The 17492-nt window shown below is 42.6% G+C and overlaps 2 protein-coding genes across 2 annotated transcripts; one reads left to right on the forward strand and one right to left on the reverse strand.

Moving 5' to 3' along the window:
• Positions 1-386: 386 nt before the first annotated feature.
• Positions 387-6736, reverse strand: mettl9 (methyltransferase 9, His-X-His N1-histidine). The gene is made up of 5 exons (XM_063004038.1): positions 6560-6736; positions 3290-3480; positions 2993-3202; positions 1509-1693; positions 387-1419 (listed from the first exon to the last, which is right to left on the reverse strand). The coding sequence occupies exons 1-5, from the start codon at positions 6734-6736 to the stop codon at positions 1211-1213; spliced, it is 972 nt and encodes a 323-aa protein (XP_062860108.1). The 3' UTR covers positions 387-1210.
• Positions 6737-12323: 5587 nt separating this feature from the next.
• Positions 12324-16398, forward strand: cdr2b (cerebellar degeneration-related protein 2b). Its single transcript, XM_063004005.1, has 5 exons — positions 12324-12405; positions 13466-13578; positions 14481-14629; positions 15479-15610; positions 15720-16398. The coding sequence occupies exons 1-5, from the start codon at positions 12324-12326 to the stop codon at positions 16396-16398; spliced, it is 1155 nt and encodes a 384-aa protein (XP_062860075.1).
• Positions 16399-17492: the final 1094 nt, after the last annotated feature.

A 17492-nucleotide genomic window follows, 5' to 3' on the forward strand; every position in this document is an offset into this window, starting at 1 on the left:
CTACTATTTCATTTCATGTTCATGTTTTAGACTTGCAGTGGGTCCAATATCCCTGGAACCGTTGGGATAAAGAGCCTTGCTCAAGGGCCCAGTAGTGCCCAACTTGATGTGGTGATGGGGCTTGAACCGACAACCTTCTGATCACTAGTCCACTGCTGCCACTGTATTTCAGTCACTTACAATAGTGACTAAATACAATCCAAGACATTGTAGGGTAACAGCAAGACATTTAACCCGTAATTATCTGCATTGTATCAGTCACTTTAGGTAAAGCATCCACAAACTGCCATAAATGTAAATAATCTATATGAACCATTACAAAATATCAAATGTCATAATTCTGATAATAACTGAAGGACTCGTATACATTTATCAATAATACCATTTATTTTGTGCTGAATGGGAGAAAAAACCTTAAAACACGTGTTTAATGGTGAAGTGTTATTGCTGTCAACACAGATGCACTATATGGGCAAAAGTATTGGGAAACCCCTTCTATTTATTACATTTATCTGTTCAGCCACAGTAGTTGCTTAGAGGTGTGGTAATTAACTAATATAAAGGAAATAATATGCATCCAACTTTGCAGCAACACTTTAGGGAAGGTCCTTTAGTGTTCCAGCATGAGTGTCCTGCACAGAGCCCAACAGCAGAGACTCAACAGCTCTGGGATGAACCGGAACGTCAACTGATCAATAAGCTGACTTTATGGGCACAAATTCCCACAGACTTGTAAGAAGCTTCTCTGAAAAGCGGCTGTTGTTCTAGCTGAAATGATGATTCTGATGGTCTGTTTTAAACGCAGCACCAGTCCAGCACTTCACTGGTAATCGTTGGCCTTCCAGGTACCTACAGAGTCATTTCACTGCCAGAAAGTACTAAAATTTGTCCCAGATACCTGAGGGTCAGTGACCTGTCCACAGGTGAGCCAGGCACAGCAGGTAACACGGCAGTTTACGTTAAAAAAAAAGGTACTAATTAAACATTTTATTTAATATTTACTGTCTGGAAACTTCAGTTCCTTCATTTAAAATAAGAAATAAAACAGTACCTGCATATAATCAAGTCTAAACACATAACAGCACCTTTAATCTTCCCTAACCAAAATAAAAATACAGCTTTTTAATCCTTCACTCTCTCACGGCAGGATTTTAATCGTTTAACTGAATGGATTCAAGTCTCCTGTGACGGCGAGGAGTGGTGCGCGACCTCACGTCTGAGGCTTCAGTACGAACACGGCATCGTCTAACACGTAGTAATCCTGACTCATGTCTCCCTCGCACAGGTACGGCAGGCGCGTCACGGCTTCCATCTCCAGCCCCACCTCCCTGAAAATGACCTCGGACAGGTTCGTAACCTGCTCCTCCCAGGTCCCGCCCGTCAGCTGAATCCACTCGGTCGGCCGCACCCACCTTCCTCCTGGAAACAAGACGGTGAATCGTCGGTGAACTGGTTTTAAACTACCACACTGAACGAAGAATAACCACGCCCGGCTGTGCGGACCTTACCTGCCTCTACGTACGGCTGGAAGGGCAGGACCACGGCGAGGATTAGCCGCCCCGTGCCCGGTACCAGAGCCTTCTTGATGTCTCTGAGCATTTGGAGGGGTTCATCACACCGGTCCAGGAGATTCAAACAGCTGATGACGTCAAACTGGAACCCAGTGTTCTGCCACTCATCGATTTCTAACAACCTGATCAAACAAGGAGCTCACAGTCAGTACAGGACGTAAAGATCTGTGGGACACAGTGGAGTAAATTAACCCTGCTTAATTTACATTTACAGTACAAAGTACCGTGACAGTACATTGTCTAAGCAATTGAGGGTTAGGGGCCTTGCTCAAGAGCCCAACAGTGGCAATCTGGCAGTGGTGGGGCTTGAACCAGTGATGTTTCGATTATTAGTCCAGTACCTTACAAACTGTTCAAGCAGTGATTGTAAGCCTGTGTGTAACAGAAATCTGCATCTCCTGATTGCACGGCTCATGAAAAGCTCCGGTACATCACTTAATATTCACTGTGATGTTCCATCTGCATGCCGAGGTGTTGGCAGGCGGTTGCTTTGGAATCCCAGGTGTTTACAAGTGTGTTGCTGGTGTGTCCAGCACGAGGCTTGATGTTTAGGGCTGCAGCTACAGGTCACTTGTATAAATGGTAAAAAAAGTACATTTATTTTTCCATCTCAAATCTGTCAACAACTGCCAACTTAGCCAATGCTATTCATACACAACCCTGAATTAGGATGAAGCTGAGATGTTTCATCTTCTCTCTGCTCGACTTCATTTCATTTATTAATAAACATCCATTCCTGCATTTCAGACCTGCAACACAGTCCAAAAAAAGTTGGGACAGGGAGATATTTAGGGTGAGTAATGAGGTGATTCTAGTCATGGTTTGGTACAAAAGCAGCATCCAGGAGAGGCTTCGGAGTCTCTGAGGAGCAAAGATGATCAGAGGATCCAGTTTGTCCACAAACGTGTGAGAAAATGATTCAAATATTTAAAAACGAGGTTCATCACAAAAAGATCAGAAGGGATTTGCATGTTCTCCCTCTACAGTGCAGAATATCATTAAACCATTCAAGGAATCGACAAAAGTAGAGGGTACGGGTGCTGGAGCGTCCTGCCTGCAGTCCTGCTCTGTCCCCGATAGAGGACGTGAGGAGAATCTTGAACCCTGAACTGTTCCACACATTAAGACGTGTTCGCAGGAAGAACGGGACAAAATAACGGAAACACGTCATCGCTCGGCGTCCTCGGTGCCCAAACGTCTTTTAAGCGTCGTGAGAAGGAACGGAGACGGTACAGAGCGGTAAATGCTTTACCGTCCCAACTTTATTTGGAATGTTAAGCAGGTCTGAAATGCAGGAATGGACGTTTATTAATAAATGAAATGAAGTCGAGCAGAGAGAGCCCTACATCACCACAATCTGACCACGTCACACACAGTATGAAAGTGAAGATGTAAGTGAGGATGTAATGTATATATCTCACCTATATTTCTTCCTCTGCAGCTGCCACCTCATCGGAGGAGAAACTTCCGTGGCGTAAATCTCTCTGAAATGAGGGCCCATGATATCTGTGACGGCTCCGTCTCCAGCGCCGAGGTCCAGCAACCTCTCGGCTCTCCAGTGAGGATGGATCTGAAGGAGGAGGTGAAACTGCTCCTCTGAGAAAACGAACATGGAACCTCGGCCTAGAAACCTATTAACGGAGAAACACGCTTCACCATCGCTGCAGTGACGACCGCGCCCTTCAAATAACTCATAATCAAACGGTGGCACCACGTACCCATTGATGGACGTCCTTGAGACGATGGGGCTGAAGATGGTGGAGAAGAGCGAGTGGTAGAGCTGGGTGAACAGCCAGCCGGATTTCTCCGCACTCCTCTGGAGAAAAGCTCGAGTATCGGCGTCCAGCTGACTCTGCACGAACAGCGCACGGACGTCCTCACCCAGCAGGTCGGGGCGGCACTGGTACAACTGAACACAGTTAAAATAATGTAAATTATTACTGTATAAACACACACAGTTCAGATCAAAGGTTTACTTCCACTTTTACACAACACGCACGTCATGGGATTTTAATCATTTATGCAACTGTTCTGTTCATGTGACCAAATTATCAAAACACACACACACACACACACACACACACACACACACACACTCACACTCTTTTATGTTCCTTTACAACGTGTTTACAGCGGTACCTTGTAACCCCTAAACTTGAAATCAACTCAGCGTGTGAATCTGAGCTGAATCTGCATCAGTGTGGAATAAGGTGCAGATCCAGGGTTACAGCTCCACATGTATCTGTGTTTATCTGGATTCTCCTCCCTGTTTCACTTTTAAACTTGTGTTACAGCTCCAGCTTCTGAGAAATGCTGAGAATCAGAATCAGCTTCTCCCAGAGTCTAAAACGCTTCTGGTTGAAAATAAAGCTTAACGTGGTTTAATGTAGTAAAAGAAGGAGACAGGAGCACTAAACTTCTCTTCATTATTACTGCTCATAAGTTCCTCCACTAATCACATTCCTCACTCGCTGTTTTACTACAGTAAGTCACGCTGAGTTTTGTGCACCGCCGTCACACTTCATAGAAAATAACGGCACAGCGGCGCAGAAGCGGTTTTGTCACTTCTCGTGTGAATGCGTCGGTGCTGAAGGGAATACGGTATTCCAACATCGAGCATCTCCAGCATTAAGAAGCATCAGGAAACAATAAAGAAGTAAAACTACAGTGCAGCTTTTATTGTATTTTTATTGATGTGTAACTGTTAGTAATTGTATTTCAGTGTGTTTATATTATATTTGTGTTATTTTCAGTGTTTAAGTGTCAAAAACAACCTCATTATTTTACATGAGACTAAAATATCTGCAGCTCCACGGGACCATGGACGCATTAACAGGTTCTCCCAAACATCCTTATGGGGAAAAATACCCTGAAACTCAACGTCTTTAAAACTCAACACCCCTCCCAGAACCGACTGACGTTGAGTTTCAAGGTAGCGCTGTATTATTATTTTTTTAACAATAAGAGAATTCACCGGGTCAGAGTTCTTGGTACTGATATTCTGATTGACATGTAGTCCAGTGTAAAATCTAACAGCTTCTGTACAGATCTTTATACATAAACAGCTCAGATACTCAGTCAGGAATGGGACTTGGTCTCATGATCATCTGTGCAAACAAGAACCACCAAAAAACACGAGCTAGGAGAGCGATCTGCATAGTCCTGTAACAGTCAACAGATATGAGGGCGTTTTACAGGACGAGGTGCACCCTGTGGTGCAAACACTAGTGATAATCAGGTTCATAGAATGCATTTATTAGGGATGTAACGATGCACCACAACACAGTTAAAAATCGATTCACATGTGTAACGATTCAAATCGGTATTCACTTTAAACAGCAGGGGGCGCTGGCGCTATTCACCTCGCCTGGTTGACGTCACTACAGGGTTGCCAGGTTCGGAATTTTCCAGCCAAATGTATTTGTGTGAGGATATTTTCTTTATTTGTATTATTTATTTATTTATTTAATGTGGGATTTATTTCATTTCAGTTTTTTTTTTACACAATAAGGGAAATGTGCAGCATTGTTAATAAAAGTACATTCATTATTTAGATAAATAAAAGATAAGCACAAATACAGGATTTTATTTTATTTTAAAGAGAAATAATAAAAGCAAACTTTCTCATCATTTGTCTTCAATTTCATTTTGTTTAAAAAATCGTATCGTGACGCCAGTATCGTGAATCGTATCGCATCGTGGGTGGAGTGTATCGTTACACCCCTAGCATTTACATATCATATATACAATACATCTATACGGGGTCAGAATGCAGGATCAGCCAGAGAGCCGACAGGGCCTTGCTCAAGGGTCCAACAGTGACTGCTTAGCAAAGCTGGGATTTAAACCCCACAATCCTTCTATTAATAGTCCAAAGCTCCAACCACTGAGCTACCAGGGTCCCCAGACAGACGCTGGGTTGCGCTCAAGCCCCTTCCGCTTTTGGTTTTATGAAATTAAAGTAGATTAAGAGAGGAGCGCTGTTCTGTTCTCTTGAGCTCCTGTGCCCTAAATATCTGTGCTCGTCCCTGCTAATAATGTCCCACATTCTAGGATCAATTTAAGAACTATTTAATGAACGTCAGGATGAAGCAGAGCATCTTTTATTATTTGATCAGTCACCAGATTTAAACACCTATAAACTTTTATGGAATGCAGGTAGGAAAGCCCCAAAATCTCATCCCAAACAATGTAAGACTCTAAACAGAAGCTATTTTGGAGGATCTGTCCGGCACTGCTCATTGGGTTGAATGTCATTTATTTCTGCAGGAGTGTCTCCTAATTTTGTCTCCTATTTAATGGCCGAGTACAGCTGGTGCTTTTTCTCTACCTCTATAAATCAAGTTTGGCTCTCTGGTTTCTAGCTCGTCCAATCTTTCTGTAAACGTGGACCGAGTAGCTGTCGAACCCGCCCACGTAACTAAGGACCTTGGCTGTTTTCTACATTGCACGCCTCCGTCTCATGATTATTTCAGCTCTCTTTCTAACGGCCTGCACAATAAAGCTGCTAAACCAGCTTCAGCTCGTTCAGAATTCAGCACCCAGAGTCCTCGAATCCTCACATCCCTCCACCTGGGTACGGGTCAGCTCCTTCATCTGTACTGTCCTGACCGTTCCTGATCCTCTGGCAGTCCCTGCTACTAGACTTGCATCTGTGGGTGACAGGTTCCACTGTTCCCAAAATCTGGAACTCTCTTCATGACTGTTCCTCCATCGCAACCTTCAAAGCTCAGCTAGGTACTTAGGACTTAGGAAGTGTTATATTAATTATTATTATTATTACTAGTCAGTATGATGACTGGGCTCTTTACACTGTGTCAGCTGCATTACAATGGAAAGTCTTGGAAACTCTGAACAGATCTCCATCGATTTCAAGTCCCAAATATTATCAGTACAAACAAGTGTTCTTCATTTCTCCATGATGTTACAGGTTCATGTTTTACACACACATAAAAACCTTCATAAATAATCCCAATAGTTTGTTTTACCTGCTGAAGTTCTTCTCCAGTGAACTCCACACTGCTGATCATGTTGGTGTAAAGATTCCGAACCAGAGATCTTCTGAAATACTTCCCAGTCCACATCCTCCTGGCTGCTATCAGAACTGACACATAAAGCACCAACCAAGCTCCAAAAACCAGTGTTTTCATCTGTGGAGAAGACATGATGATCAGAGGAACATCTCACAGAGGAGATCAAACCTGGACAGAACCTTCAGACCTTCAGCATTAACACACACAGAGAGAGAAACCAACAAACCTGGAGGTGTGGAGCATCTTATACACACACATCATCTCATCCTGAGAATAATCCTGAGAGTAAATAACACATAAAACACCCCAAACAGTCCAGCAGTCGGGCTACTAATACCACTCACTTCCTGTCGTGCATGGTAACGTGTCCTCGCTGCAGACAGGGTTGCCAGGTGCAGTTAAAACATCCAACACACAGTGAATAAAACCCGCCCTTCAGAGGGTTCATTTACTTATTAAGATTTTTATATGTTTTACACTTTGGTTCCATTCATGACAGGACGGGTAGTTACTGCTTACACACGATTCATCAGTTCAGGTTTAATATCAAACACAGTCATGAACTATTTAGTGTCTCCAGTTCACCTCACTTACACGAAACCGGAGCTCCCGGAGGAAACCCACACAGACACGGGGAGAACATGCAAACTCCACACAGAAAGGACCCGGACCGCCCCACCTGGGGATTGAACCCAGGACCTTCTTGCTGTGAGGCGACAGTGCTACCCACCGAGCCACCGTGCCGCCCCCCTTTAGAGGCTGCATTTTCTCCCAGTTTATCGTGGTCAGTTTGTCTCCCCCTGCTGGTGGATCCCTGATTGTAGGTGAGGAGGGTATATTGGTGCTCACGCCTCCTCCGACCCGCGTGCAGCCCTTAGCGGAACCCTTTTCCACCCATGCACTCTGCACAGGCGCCTCTATCTGCCAATCAGGGTCCTTACACAGCGTTTGAAGACCCCACCCACATAGTCCGGTCATCCCGCCCTAGCAGAACCGTGTCTGCTGCAGGCACTGCCGATTATGCCCGCTAGATGGCGCCCAGCCGACCGGTGGCAATGGCAAGTTTCAAACCGGGGAGTTTCAGAATCTCAGCGCTGGTGTGCTGGCGGAATATCCCGCTGCGCCACCTGGGCGCTTGGTATTGTTATTTTAGCATTATATTATAATTATTCATTCATTAATTGTAATAGTATTCCAGTCCGGAACATTTAACAGTAACACAATTAACACTATAAGGACAGAATTTGACGTGTACCTCCTCGTCTCTGTTCTTTCCTCTCCCGGACTCTCTTCTCCTTTCAGATCCTCTTTGTCTGTTTACAATTTTATCTTTCTCTTCCCTTCTGATATCTGATTAGAATTTCAGGTTACATGAGGATATATTCTGAACTTTTGGATCTATTTTCTATTATTAATCCAGTTCAAGCAGACGTACAGTTATTTTCAAGCAGACGTTATTTTCTGTTCTGTCTTGATCTCCTTTTCTGTAAGGATTTTTCAGGACTCCTTTTGTTTTACTGTTTTACTACCTCACTGTTCAGCTTTTTCAATTCGATTTAGAACAATTCACAGTCTTGGAGCTTTATTTATTCTTATAAACATTAACTGTGGTGATGGTTTAAATGTTTCCTGTCTGTCCTGAGGCCGTCAGCTATTTAAAACCCGCATTAGTATTTACATTCACAAGTCAATTCATTTTCATTTTTACTGTTTGTAATAAAATAAACCCACAAATCACACCTCTGGGCCCTGTTTTTTTACACGTGACTTCATTTTCAAACAACTCCAATTTGGAGGGTTCACCACAAACCTGGCAACTCTACCCTGACCGCTGTAGGCGTGTTTGAGCTCTGTGGCGCCGCCTGCTGGTTATCAGTGAGTGTAGCGGAATACAGCAGAGCAGCTCATCTCACAGAAACAAACCTCACAAACTACATTCACTTAAAATACAGCTCATTATTAAGAGGAATTAAACTGAGATACAGTCACTGCAGGGGGAAATGTGACATGCAGAATCTAAGCCAAAACAAAAACCAAACTTATTTTACATTGTTTTTATGTTTTTTAATCTCTTAAACAATAAACAAAGATTTACATTAAAAACAAAATGCTGAATTAGTCTCAGGGCAACACCCTGGCTCGGTGGGTAGCACTGTCACCTCACAACAAGAAGGTCCTGAGTTTGATTCCCAGGTGGAACGGTCCGGATCCTTTGTGTGTGGAGTTTCCATGTTCTCCTCGTGTCTGTGTGGGTTTCGTCCAGGTAATCCGGTTTCCTCCCACAGTCCAAAGACATGAAGTCTGGTTAATTGAAGATACTAAGAGTTTCACTGTGTGTGTGTGTGTGTGTGTGTTTGCCCTGTGATGGACTGGTGACCCTGTCTGAGGTGTTTCCTGCGTTTTGCTCAGTAAATCAGACCCGCCACGAACCTGACCAGGATAAAGCGCTGGTAAAATAACTGGTTTAAAAACTCAAAAAAATGTATCTATAACATGAAAAAATGTTTGAGGTTTCACTTTACTTTAAATGACTGAACTAATATTTAGTGGCAGAACAATTGTTTCTGAGATCTGTGTTGCATGGAGTCGATCAACTTCTGGCTCCTCTGAACAGGTATCCAGTCCAGGATGATTAGACGACATTCCACAGTTCTTCTGCAATTTTGGGTTTTGCCTCAAAAAAACGTGTTTCAGACGTCAGAACACAAGTTCTCTCTGGGATTGAGGTCAGGGGATTGTGCTGGTCACTCTATTACCTCAATCTTGTTTGTCTGTAACCAAGATGTTTTGGGTCATTGTCATGTTGAAACACCCATTTTAAGGACATTTCTTCTTCGACATAGGGCAACATGATCTCCTCAAGTATTCTGATATATTTAAATTGATCCATGATCCCTTGTATGTGATGAATAGACGTAACACCACGGTATGAAAAACATCCCCATATCATAGTTTTGTACCACCATGCTTTACTGTCTTCACAGTGTACTGTGGCTTGAATTCAGTGCTCGAGGGTCGTCTGATATACTGTCTACGGCCACTTGACCCAAAAATAACAATTTTGCTTCCACCAGTCCACAAAATGTTGAGCCATTTCTCTTTGGACCAGTTAATGTGTTCTTTGGGAAATTTTTCCCCATTCAGGACGTCTTTTTCTTAACAACGGGACTTTGCAGGAGTTCTTGCTGGTAAATCGACTTCACTTAATCATCTTCTGTACTCACTGATAACTTCAGATGTTCCTAATTCTTTCTGGAGATGATCACTGGCTGAGCCTTTGCCATTCTGGCTATTCTTTGATCCATCCGAACAGCAGTTCCACGCTTCCTTCTGCGTCTTTCAGGTGTTGGTTGTCACTTTAAGGCATTTTAGCTGAGCAGCCAATAATATGCTGCACTTCTCTGTATGTTTTTTCCCTCTACAATCAACTTTTTAATCAAAGTACGCTGTTCATCAAAACAATGTCTGGAACAACCCATTTTACCCAGTATTTCAGAAGGAAATGTGCTATGACCAACCTGTTCAACATTTGCCCCCCTCCTACCTTAAATAAGGGCCAAAATTGACACCCGTTCTTCTGCAGAATGAATGACTTCACCAATTAAACACCTCACTGCTATTATTTTGAACAACCACCTTTCAATCAATGCTTCGATTTCACTTCAAAAATCATCCTGTTACTGCTGTTGCTGCTGTTACTGCTGTTACTGCTGTTGTTGACAGTTTGTGTGGGTTATTTGCTCTCAGCGTTTGGTGGAGAATGTAATTACAGCCTCACCCTCAGTAAACTGTTCATACTGTCACAAGAATCCCTGTACAACAGGAAATGGACAATAGCTCATTATGGGATACAGTAGGGTACAGTTCTGGACTTGTGTGCTGTAGGATCCGTCCCATTTTAAAACCAGGAGCATTTAAAAGGACAGTTATAAAACAACCATAGAACTGAAGAAGCAATTCTATGATCCAGTAGGAAATGCAAAATAGTATAGGCAGAGAGTCGTTCGGTCTGTTGATTGGTTTGCATGGTCACCTATTAAAGCAACAATTTAATTACAGGTTAAAAAGACCTTGTGCACAAGTAAGAGTCGTATATACATACATTCGGGTATAATATGGTACGATTAGGATCATGGTACAAACACGTGTTCTTCATTTCTCCATGGGGTTACAGGTTCCTGTTCTATACACATGACAAAACCTCCATAAATCATCACAATTACTTAACAAACAAGTTTTTTTTTATTAAAAAATACCTGCTGAAGTTCTTGTCCTGTAAACTTCACACTGCTGATCAATACGGTAAAAACAGCCCAGAAAAGTGATCTTCTAAAATACTTCCCATTCCACAATCTTCTCACTGCTATCAGAACCGGCACATAAAACACCAACCAAGCTCCAAGCACGAGCGGAGAAGACATTCTGATCAGAGGAACATCTCACAGAGAACAAACCCTGTCAAGAACCTTCAGATTTAACACACACACAGAAACCAACAAACCTGGAGGTGTGGAGCATCTTATACACACACAGTCTCCGGTAATAATTACATTCATAAATTACTACTACTACTACTACTAATAATAATAATAATAATAATAATGCTAAACATATATAGGTAACATTAACTTGTGAAACAGTGGGTGCTGCAGCCACATGGCCATAATTATTGATATCCTCTTCTTCTACAATGAAGACACAATAAGCCCAGATTTGACTGAAATGCATGTTGGCTAAACACAGACCTTCTTAGACAATGTGCTTTGGACAAATGAATATTAAATATAAAACAAAATTTTTTTATTTCTTTCATTAAAAACAGTTTGCCTTCTGATTAACATAAAGAAGGCTCAATAATATTTTGGGGTTGCTTTGCTACCTCACGCACTCAGTGAAATAAGACTGTCAAGGGATTTCGGTGTCAAGAACAGTGTCTTAGTTTGAAAATTTAGTGTCAGGACTTTAAATGAGCAGTTTATTCTGGAGAACACTCCAATGTGGCAAAAAAGAGAATTTCAGAGCTTTGCTAGCACTTAAGCGTGAATGTGATGTGTTTAAACACTGACTTATTAATGTTGATTTCTTATGGGTTACTTCAACGTTTACTGGAGTGAGTTAGAGAAAAGTGTTGTTGCTTTTACTCAAGTATAAATAATTACTTCAGTTAAAATTAATAACAAAAAACAGGATGTGTCAGATACCTGCTATTACTCTGGGAAGAATTTCTCGTCCTGCGGCATTAAGAACTTAAAAGAATTTCTTCTTAAAGAAACGTTCCAACATTTCACCTCACACCATTCAGGATGTGGAATAGAATTAAAGGTTTTTATTATTTTGTCCATCCTACATAAATCAACCCCAAAACTAAATGTAGAAGCAGCAGGTACTCGTACTGGACTCAGATCTCTCAGGTTCACTCACCTAACGAGGATCCTAATGAGGCTTTAGTGATAAACTGGGAATGTCTGAGTACATCACGGTTATCTGTGGCACAGAGAGCAACGCCACGTTCAACTAATCACACACACACACACACACACACACACACACACACACACACACACTCACTGGTCCGATGTCCTCTTTAGCTCATTTGCAGCTTAACTGACAGGAAGAAGAATTTGAAATAAACCATTGTTATAAACGTTATTTATAACGTTATATTTTGCTAGATTAACGGCGTCGCTACGCTGCTCTTTCCTGGCGCTCCTGAGTGAAGATGCTAACAGACGTGATGACAGAGGAACCGTGTGAACACAGAGATGAAGAACCGTGGTTTCACCAGCAGGATCTGGAACGTGGTGAGATGGGTTCTGATCTGATGGGTTCTGATCTCTGTAGTTTTATTATTATGAGGCAGAGCTGTGAGCTAACTGAGCGTTTAGTAATGTGTTAGCATAGCATGTACAATCAGTGTTTAAACTTTATTTACTTCATTTAATAATCTTTACTTAAATATTCACTACATCTCCATAAAACATATTAAATTAAACCAGATTATTTTTATTATTTATAATCATTCATAATAAATGTAGTCTAGCATCCTCAGTTTAGCTAATATATTAATTCAGCTAATAAATATGTATTGCTAAAATGTAGTTTAGCATTTAGCTAATATGTGTAGTTCAATTAATGTGTGTAGTGTAGCTAATAAATGTACAGTTTATAATTTAACTAATCTATGTGTAATTAATATAATATTTATAGTTTAGCTAACAAATGTGTAGTTTTGCTAATGCTAATAAATGTGTAGTTTACCATTCAGCTAATATGCATAGATCAGCTAAAATTAAAATTTTTAATTCAGATATTAATTATTTTATATTATTTATTTTATATTATAATTTTTATATTATTTATTTTATATTATTATTTTTATATTATTTATTTTACATGATTTATTTAATATTATTTATTTAATATTATTTATTTTCTATTATTCATTTAATACTGAAACACCTGAGCTGAATAATAATAATAATCTTTGTGGTTCAGTGACAAGAACATTATATATTATATTATATTAACGTTATATTTCAGTTATAGTTAGGCAGGATCCTCCTATCTTTCCACAATTTTATCCCAATTTAGTCATATCCAATTCCCCTCCACTCCTGACTGAGCAGGGTCGTGACTAACACTCAGCCGCTTTTTTTCACCTGCACCAGGGTTCATACAGAGATCCGTATCGCGCATGGAGAGTCCGTTATCCCCCGTCTCTGTGCAGCACCTCGATCAGCCAGCAGAGGGCGTAACTGCAGCAGTGATGAGGAATCCCCTCCTCGATGGCGCTGCACAGAGACCCTGTATAGGCAGTCGCATGTTTATGTAACGTTCCTCACTAGAACTTTCTGTGCTCAGATCTTCACTTGGCCGCTGAACTGGGTAAAACCCTGCTGGAGAGGAATCACGAGCTGGAGCACAGTGTCCGCCAGATGTGTTCCGAAAACCAGGAGCGGCTCAAGGAAATAGAGGTACCGACAAACACCGAGGAACTGTGAGCGCGTTATCACATCATCAGTGATCCACACGGGTTTATTACTGATAAAACATCAATAATCTGATATATGTGGGCGTGGCACGGTGCTTAGATGATCAGATTGTACCCAGGTTGGCATCGGTAGCTTCAGAACTCCCTGTGTGTGGTTTTCTTGCCTACTGTTATACATGCCAGTAGGTGTATTGGCGACTCTAAGAGTTGGTGTTTGATGCTATACGATCATTTGCTGCCAGTGTTTCCAGGACAAGCCCTGACTCACTGTGACCCTGACCAGGTTAATGCTGTACTAGTCCTAATAGTAGACATTTGTTGGTGGCACAGAGCTCCTGAGCTCCGTGTGTGGTTTCCTTGCCTGCTCTTATACATGCCAGTAGGTGTATTGGCGACTCTATAGCGCCCCTAAATGTGACTAAGTGGAAGAGTTGGCACCAGTGTTTCCACGACAAGCCCTGATCCACCACAACCCTAACCAGGTTAATGCTGTACTAGTCCTAATAGTAGACATTTATTTTTACATCACACTTCATTCTGGTCCAGTTTGTGGTGGGTCCAGAGCTACCCAGAAACACCGGGTGCACCCTGGACAGAGCGCCAACTCTTCACACTACACTTTAAGTGAACAGCTGCTCTTCTGAAAAGCTTCTCACTAGACTTTGGAGTCTGTGTGTGGGAATTTGTGCCCTTTCGGTCAAAACATGACAGCATTTGTATGTTTATGGCCGGGCACTGATCGATCAGTCGGTGTTCCGGTTCATCCCAGAGCTGTTGAGTGGGGCTGAGCTCAGGGCTCTGTGCAGGACACTGGAGCTTCTTCAAACTGAGATAATGTAAATGTGCAGCAGTTTGTGGTGATGAAAAATATTTGGTGTTTTTTAGCATCTCACCAAGCAGGTGGAGACGCTCAGGACGGTGATGGATCAGCACGCCAAAGTGAACGAGCAGCTAAACACGAGCGCAGAAGAGCTGGAGCAGAGCAAACAGAGACTCGTCCTGGAGAAACACCAACATCAGATCAAGATCCAGAGGTAACCAGATGTTTCATCTTCCAAAAAAAGTTGGGACAGTAAAGCATTTACCGCTCTGTACCGTCTCCGTTCCTTCTCACGACACTTAAAAGACGTTTGGGCACCGAGGACGCAGAGCGATGACTTGTTTCCGTTATTTTGTCCCGTTCTTCCTGCGAACACGTCTTAATGTGTGGAACAGTTCAGGGTTCAAGATTCTCCTCACGTCCTCTATCGGGGACAGAGCAGGACTGCAGGCAGGACGCTCCAGCACCCGTACCTAAAATAATCCCCGCCCATGTTGTTCTATCAGCTGTTGATGAACGATAATTCTTGACGTGCCGCCGTCTGAGGGATCAGAGATCACCGAGCTCAGCTTAGACTCGCACCGTCACCCTTAAGCAATGAAATTCCTCCAGATTCCTTGAATGGTTTAATGATATTCTGCACTGTAGAGGGAGAAATATGCAAATCCCTTCCGATCTTTCTGTGAGGAACGTCACTTTTAAATATTTGAATCATTTTCTCACACATTTGTGGATAAACTGGATCCTCTGATCATCTTTGCTCCTCAGAGACTCTCAGCCTTTCCTGGATTCTGCTTTTGTACCAAACCATGACTGAAATCACATCATTACTTTTTTTTTTTTTATCTCATTAGTTGCCCTAAATTTCCCCCGTCCCAACTTGATGGAACTGAACCAGCAGAGAGGCCAGCAGTACCATGCCAAAATCCATATTACTGTACACACTGTGCTGTGAATGGTCCACCACCCGAAGCAGCGCTCCTGTGGTCGTCCGGTTCCACCGTTATTACGTTTGATTGTATATTGTATTAATAAAGGAGATTTCTGTTGCGCTGCTGTACAGACTGACGGAGACGGTACACGCCCTGCATGTCCAGGTTGAGGAGCTCCAGAAGGAGGTCGAGACCCTGAAGACCAAACAGGAACCAGAGATACTGGAGGAGCCACAGCGGCCAGACAGGGGCCAATCAGACTCGTAAATATATACAGTAATATATTAATAACATTTATGATGGGAAAGAATATTTTCATCTATTCTTCAGGCAGACACGCCCGTCTGAGGGTTTGTATTTCGTTTATTTTAGGTACCCGCTCTCTGAGCGCTCAGTATCTCCTGGTGCGTCGACTGTGGAGGAAGACGAGGAAGACGATGAGGAGCACACGAACCTCCTGACCTCTGTACAAGTGCTGCAAACCCGGCTGATCTCTGAACGGTGCCTGAGGGAGGCGGCCGAGCACGAGGTCGAGGAACTGGCGCAGAAGATCCGTGACTTTCAGCCTCGCCTGGCACTGCTGGACGATTACCAGGTTCGTCTGGCAGAATTACAGACTGAAGTCGTGGAAATGAAACAGCGGGGGCGCTCCGGTACCGGCTCGGAGATGCTGCCCGGCACGGTTTTCTACCCTTCACCTGAGGAAACGTGTGAGATCTGGCAACCGAGGCCGAAGCTAAAGCGCTGCAGCAGTGAGGAGTCGGCGTGTCGGGGCCTGGCGAAGGAAACGCCCGCTCATGCTGCCGGGTGTTTAGAGGCGGTGGAGAGTAGTGGCGTGTCCCTGCTAAGCGAGGTGGACGCTCAGTACCGCGCCCTGCAGAAGGAATACGACGCACTCCTGCGCCAACTCCAGAGCGGGCGCTTACAGAGCGACAAGGCCGTGCAGACGCCCTCAGGAGGGGTCGGAACCCAGGACGATGCCCAGCTCCCTGAATACAAAACGCTCTTCCGTGAAATTTTCACCCACATCCAAAAAGCAAAGAGGATCTAAGGTTTGGGATAAATAGAGGTGATTTTAACACGCTCAGGTGGAGCAGAACACCAAGGGTCTCTGTGCAGCGGCATCGATCAGCCACCAGAGGGCGTAACTGCAGCAGTTATGAGGAATCCCCGCCGTCTCTGACCCACCGAGACCTGGACCTCTGAAGGGGATCCTGTGGTACCAGGACGTTACCAGCATTGTATAATAATACTTACACACATATGAATGTTTATGATATGTATGGGGCAGCAGCAGCTTAGTGGTTACTCTAATGAACCAGTAATCAGAAGGTTGCCAGTTCAACCCCTGAGCAAGGCCCTTAATCCTCAATTGCTTGAATTGTAAGTTGCTGTAGAATAAAAAAAGCATCTGCTACATGTCATAAATGTAAACGTGTAATAAAGTGCTTGTGTGTGTTTCTGAAATATCAGGCAACCTGATCCAGCACCGACTGTATGAATGTATATTTGAATACGTAAACGTTCTTATTTAAATCATTTGTACATTTACGGCGTTTATCAGAAGCTTCTCCTCCAAAGTAACGTACAGAAGAGCTTCATCAGTACACGTTTCATTACTCGAGTACAAACACACACCGGTCCAGGAACCCTGATCAGCTGGAACCCTGTTAGAACCAGTACAGGTAGATGGGTTTCTATTTCCAGTCAGGAGTAAATAAAGCTGGTCACTGAGTGGTCACTCTTTATTAGGAATAATAATAAAGAATAAATGTTTGGTGACGTTCTGATCATGTTAAACGCTTTAAATAACTATTATTATTAAATAATTTTTTTTAATAATAAATTTTTTGAAATTAAATAATTATTATTATTAATTTAGGGTTTGAGCCACCTGAGCAGCAACTGTCTTAAACTTTTATTTAACTTATAAAAGTACAATGAAGTGACTAAGTTTTACTGACCAACTTCATTGTATTTTGTAAATATTAAACAAAAATTACATTTGATGCCAAAACACCAAACATCAAAGTCTTTTCCAGCAAGAGGGGGGTGGTGGCTCACCACTGTATTCCAAACTACATGAGAAAATTATCAAGTAATTCAAAACAACCTTTTCTTCACTTCAAAATTGCAAACAATGTC

The sequence above is a fragment of the Trichomycterus rosablanca genome, chromosome 10 (genome assembly GCF_030014385.1).
Source record: "Trichomycterus rosablanca isolate fTriRos1 chromosome 10, fTriRos1.hap1, whole genome shotgun sequence".
In the NCBI taxonomy this organism is placed as follows: Eukaryota; Metazoa; Chordata; class Actinopteri; order Siluriformes; family Trichomycteridae; genus Trichomycterus; species Trichomycterus rosablanca.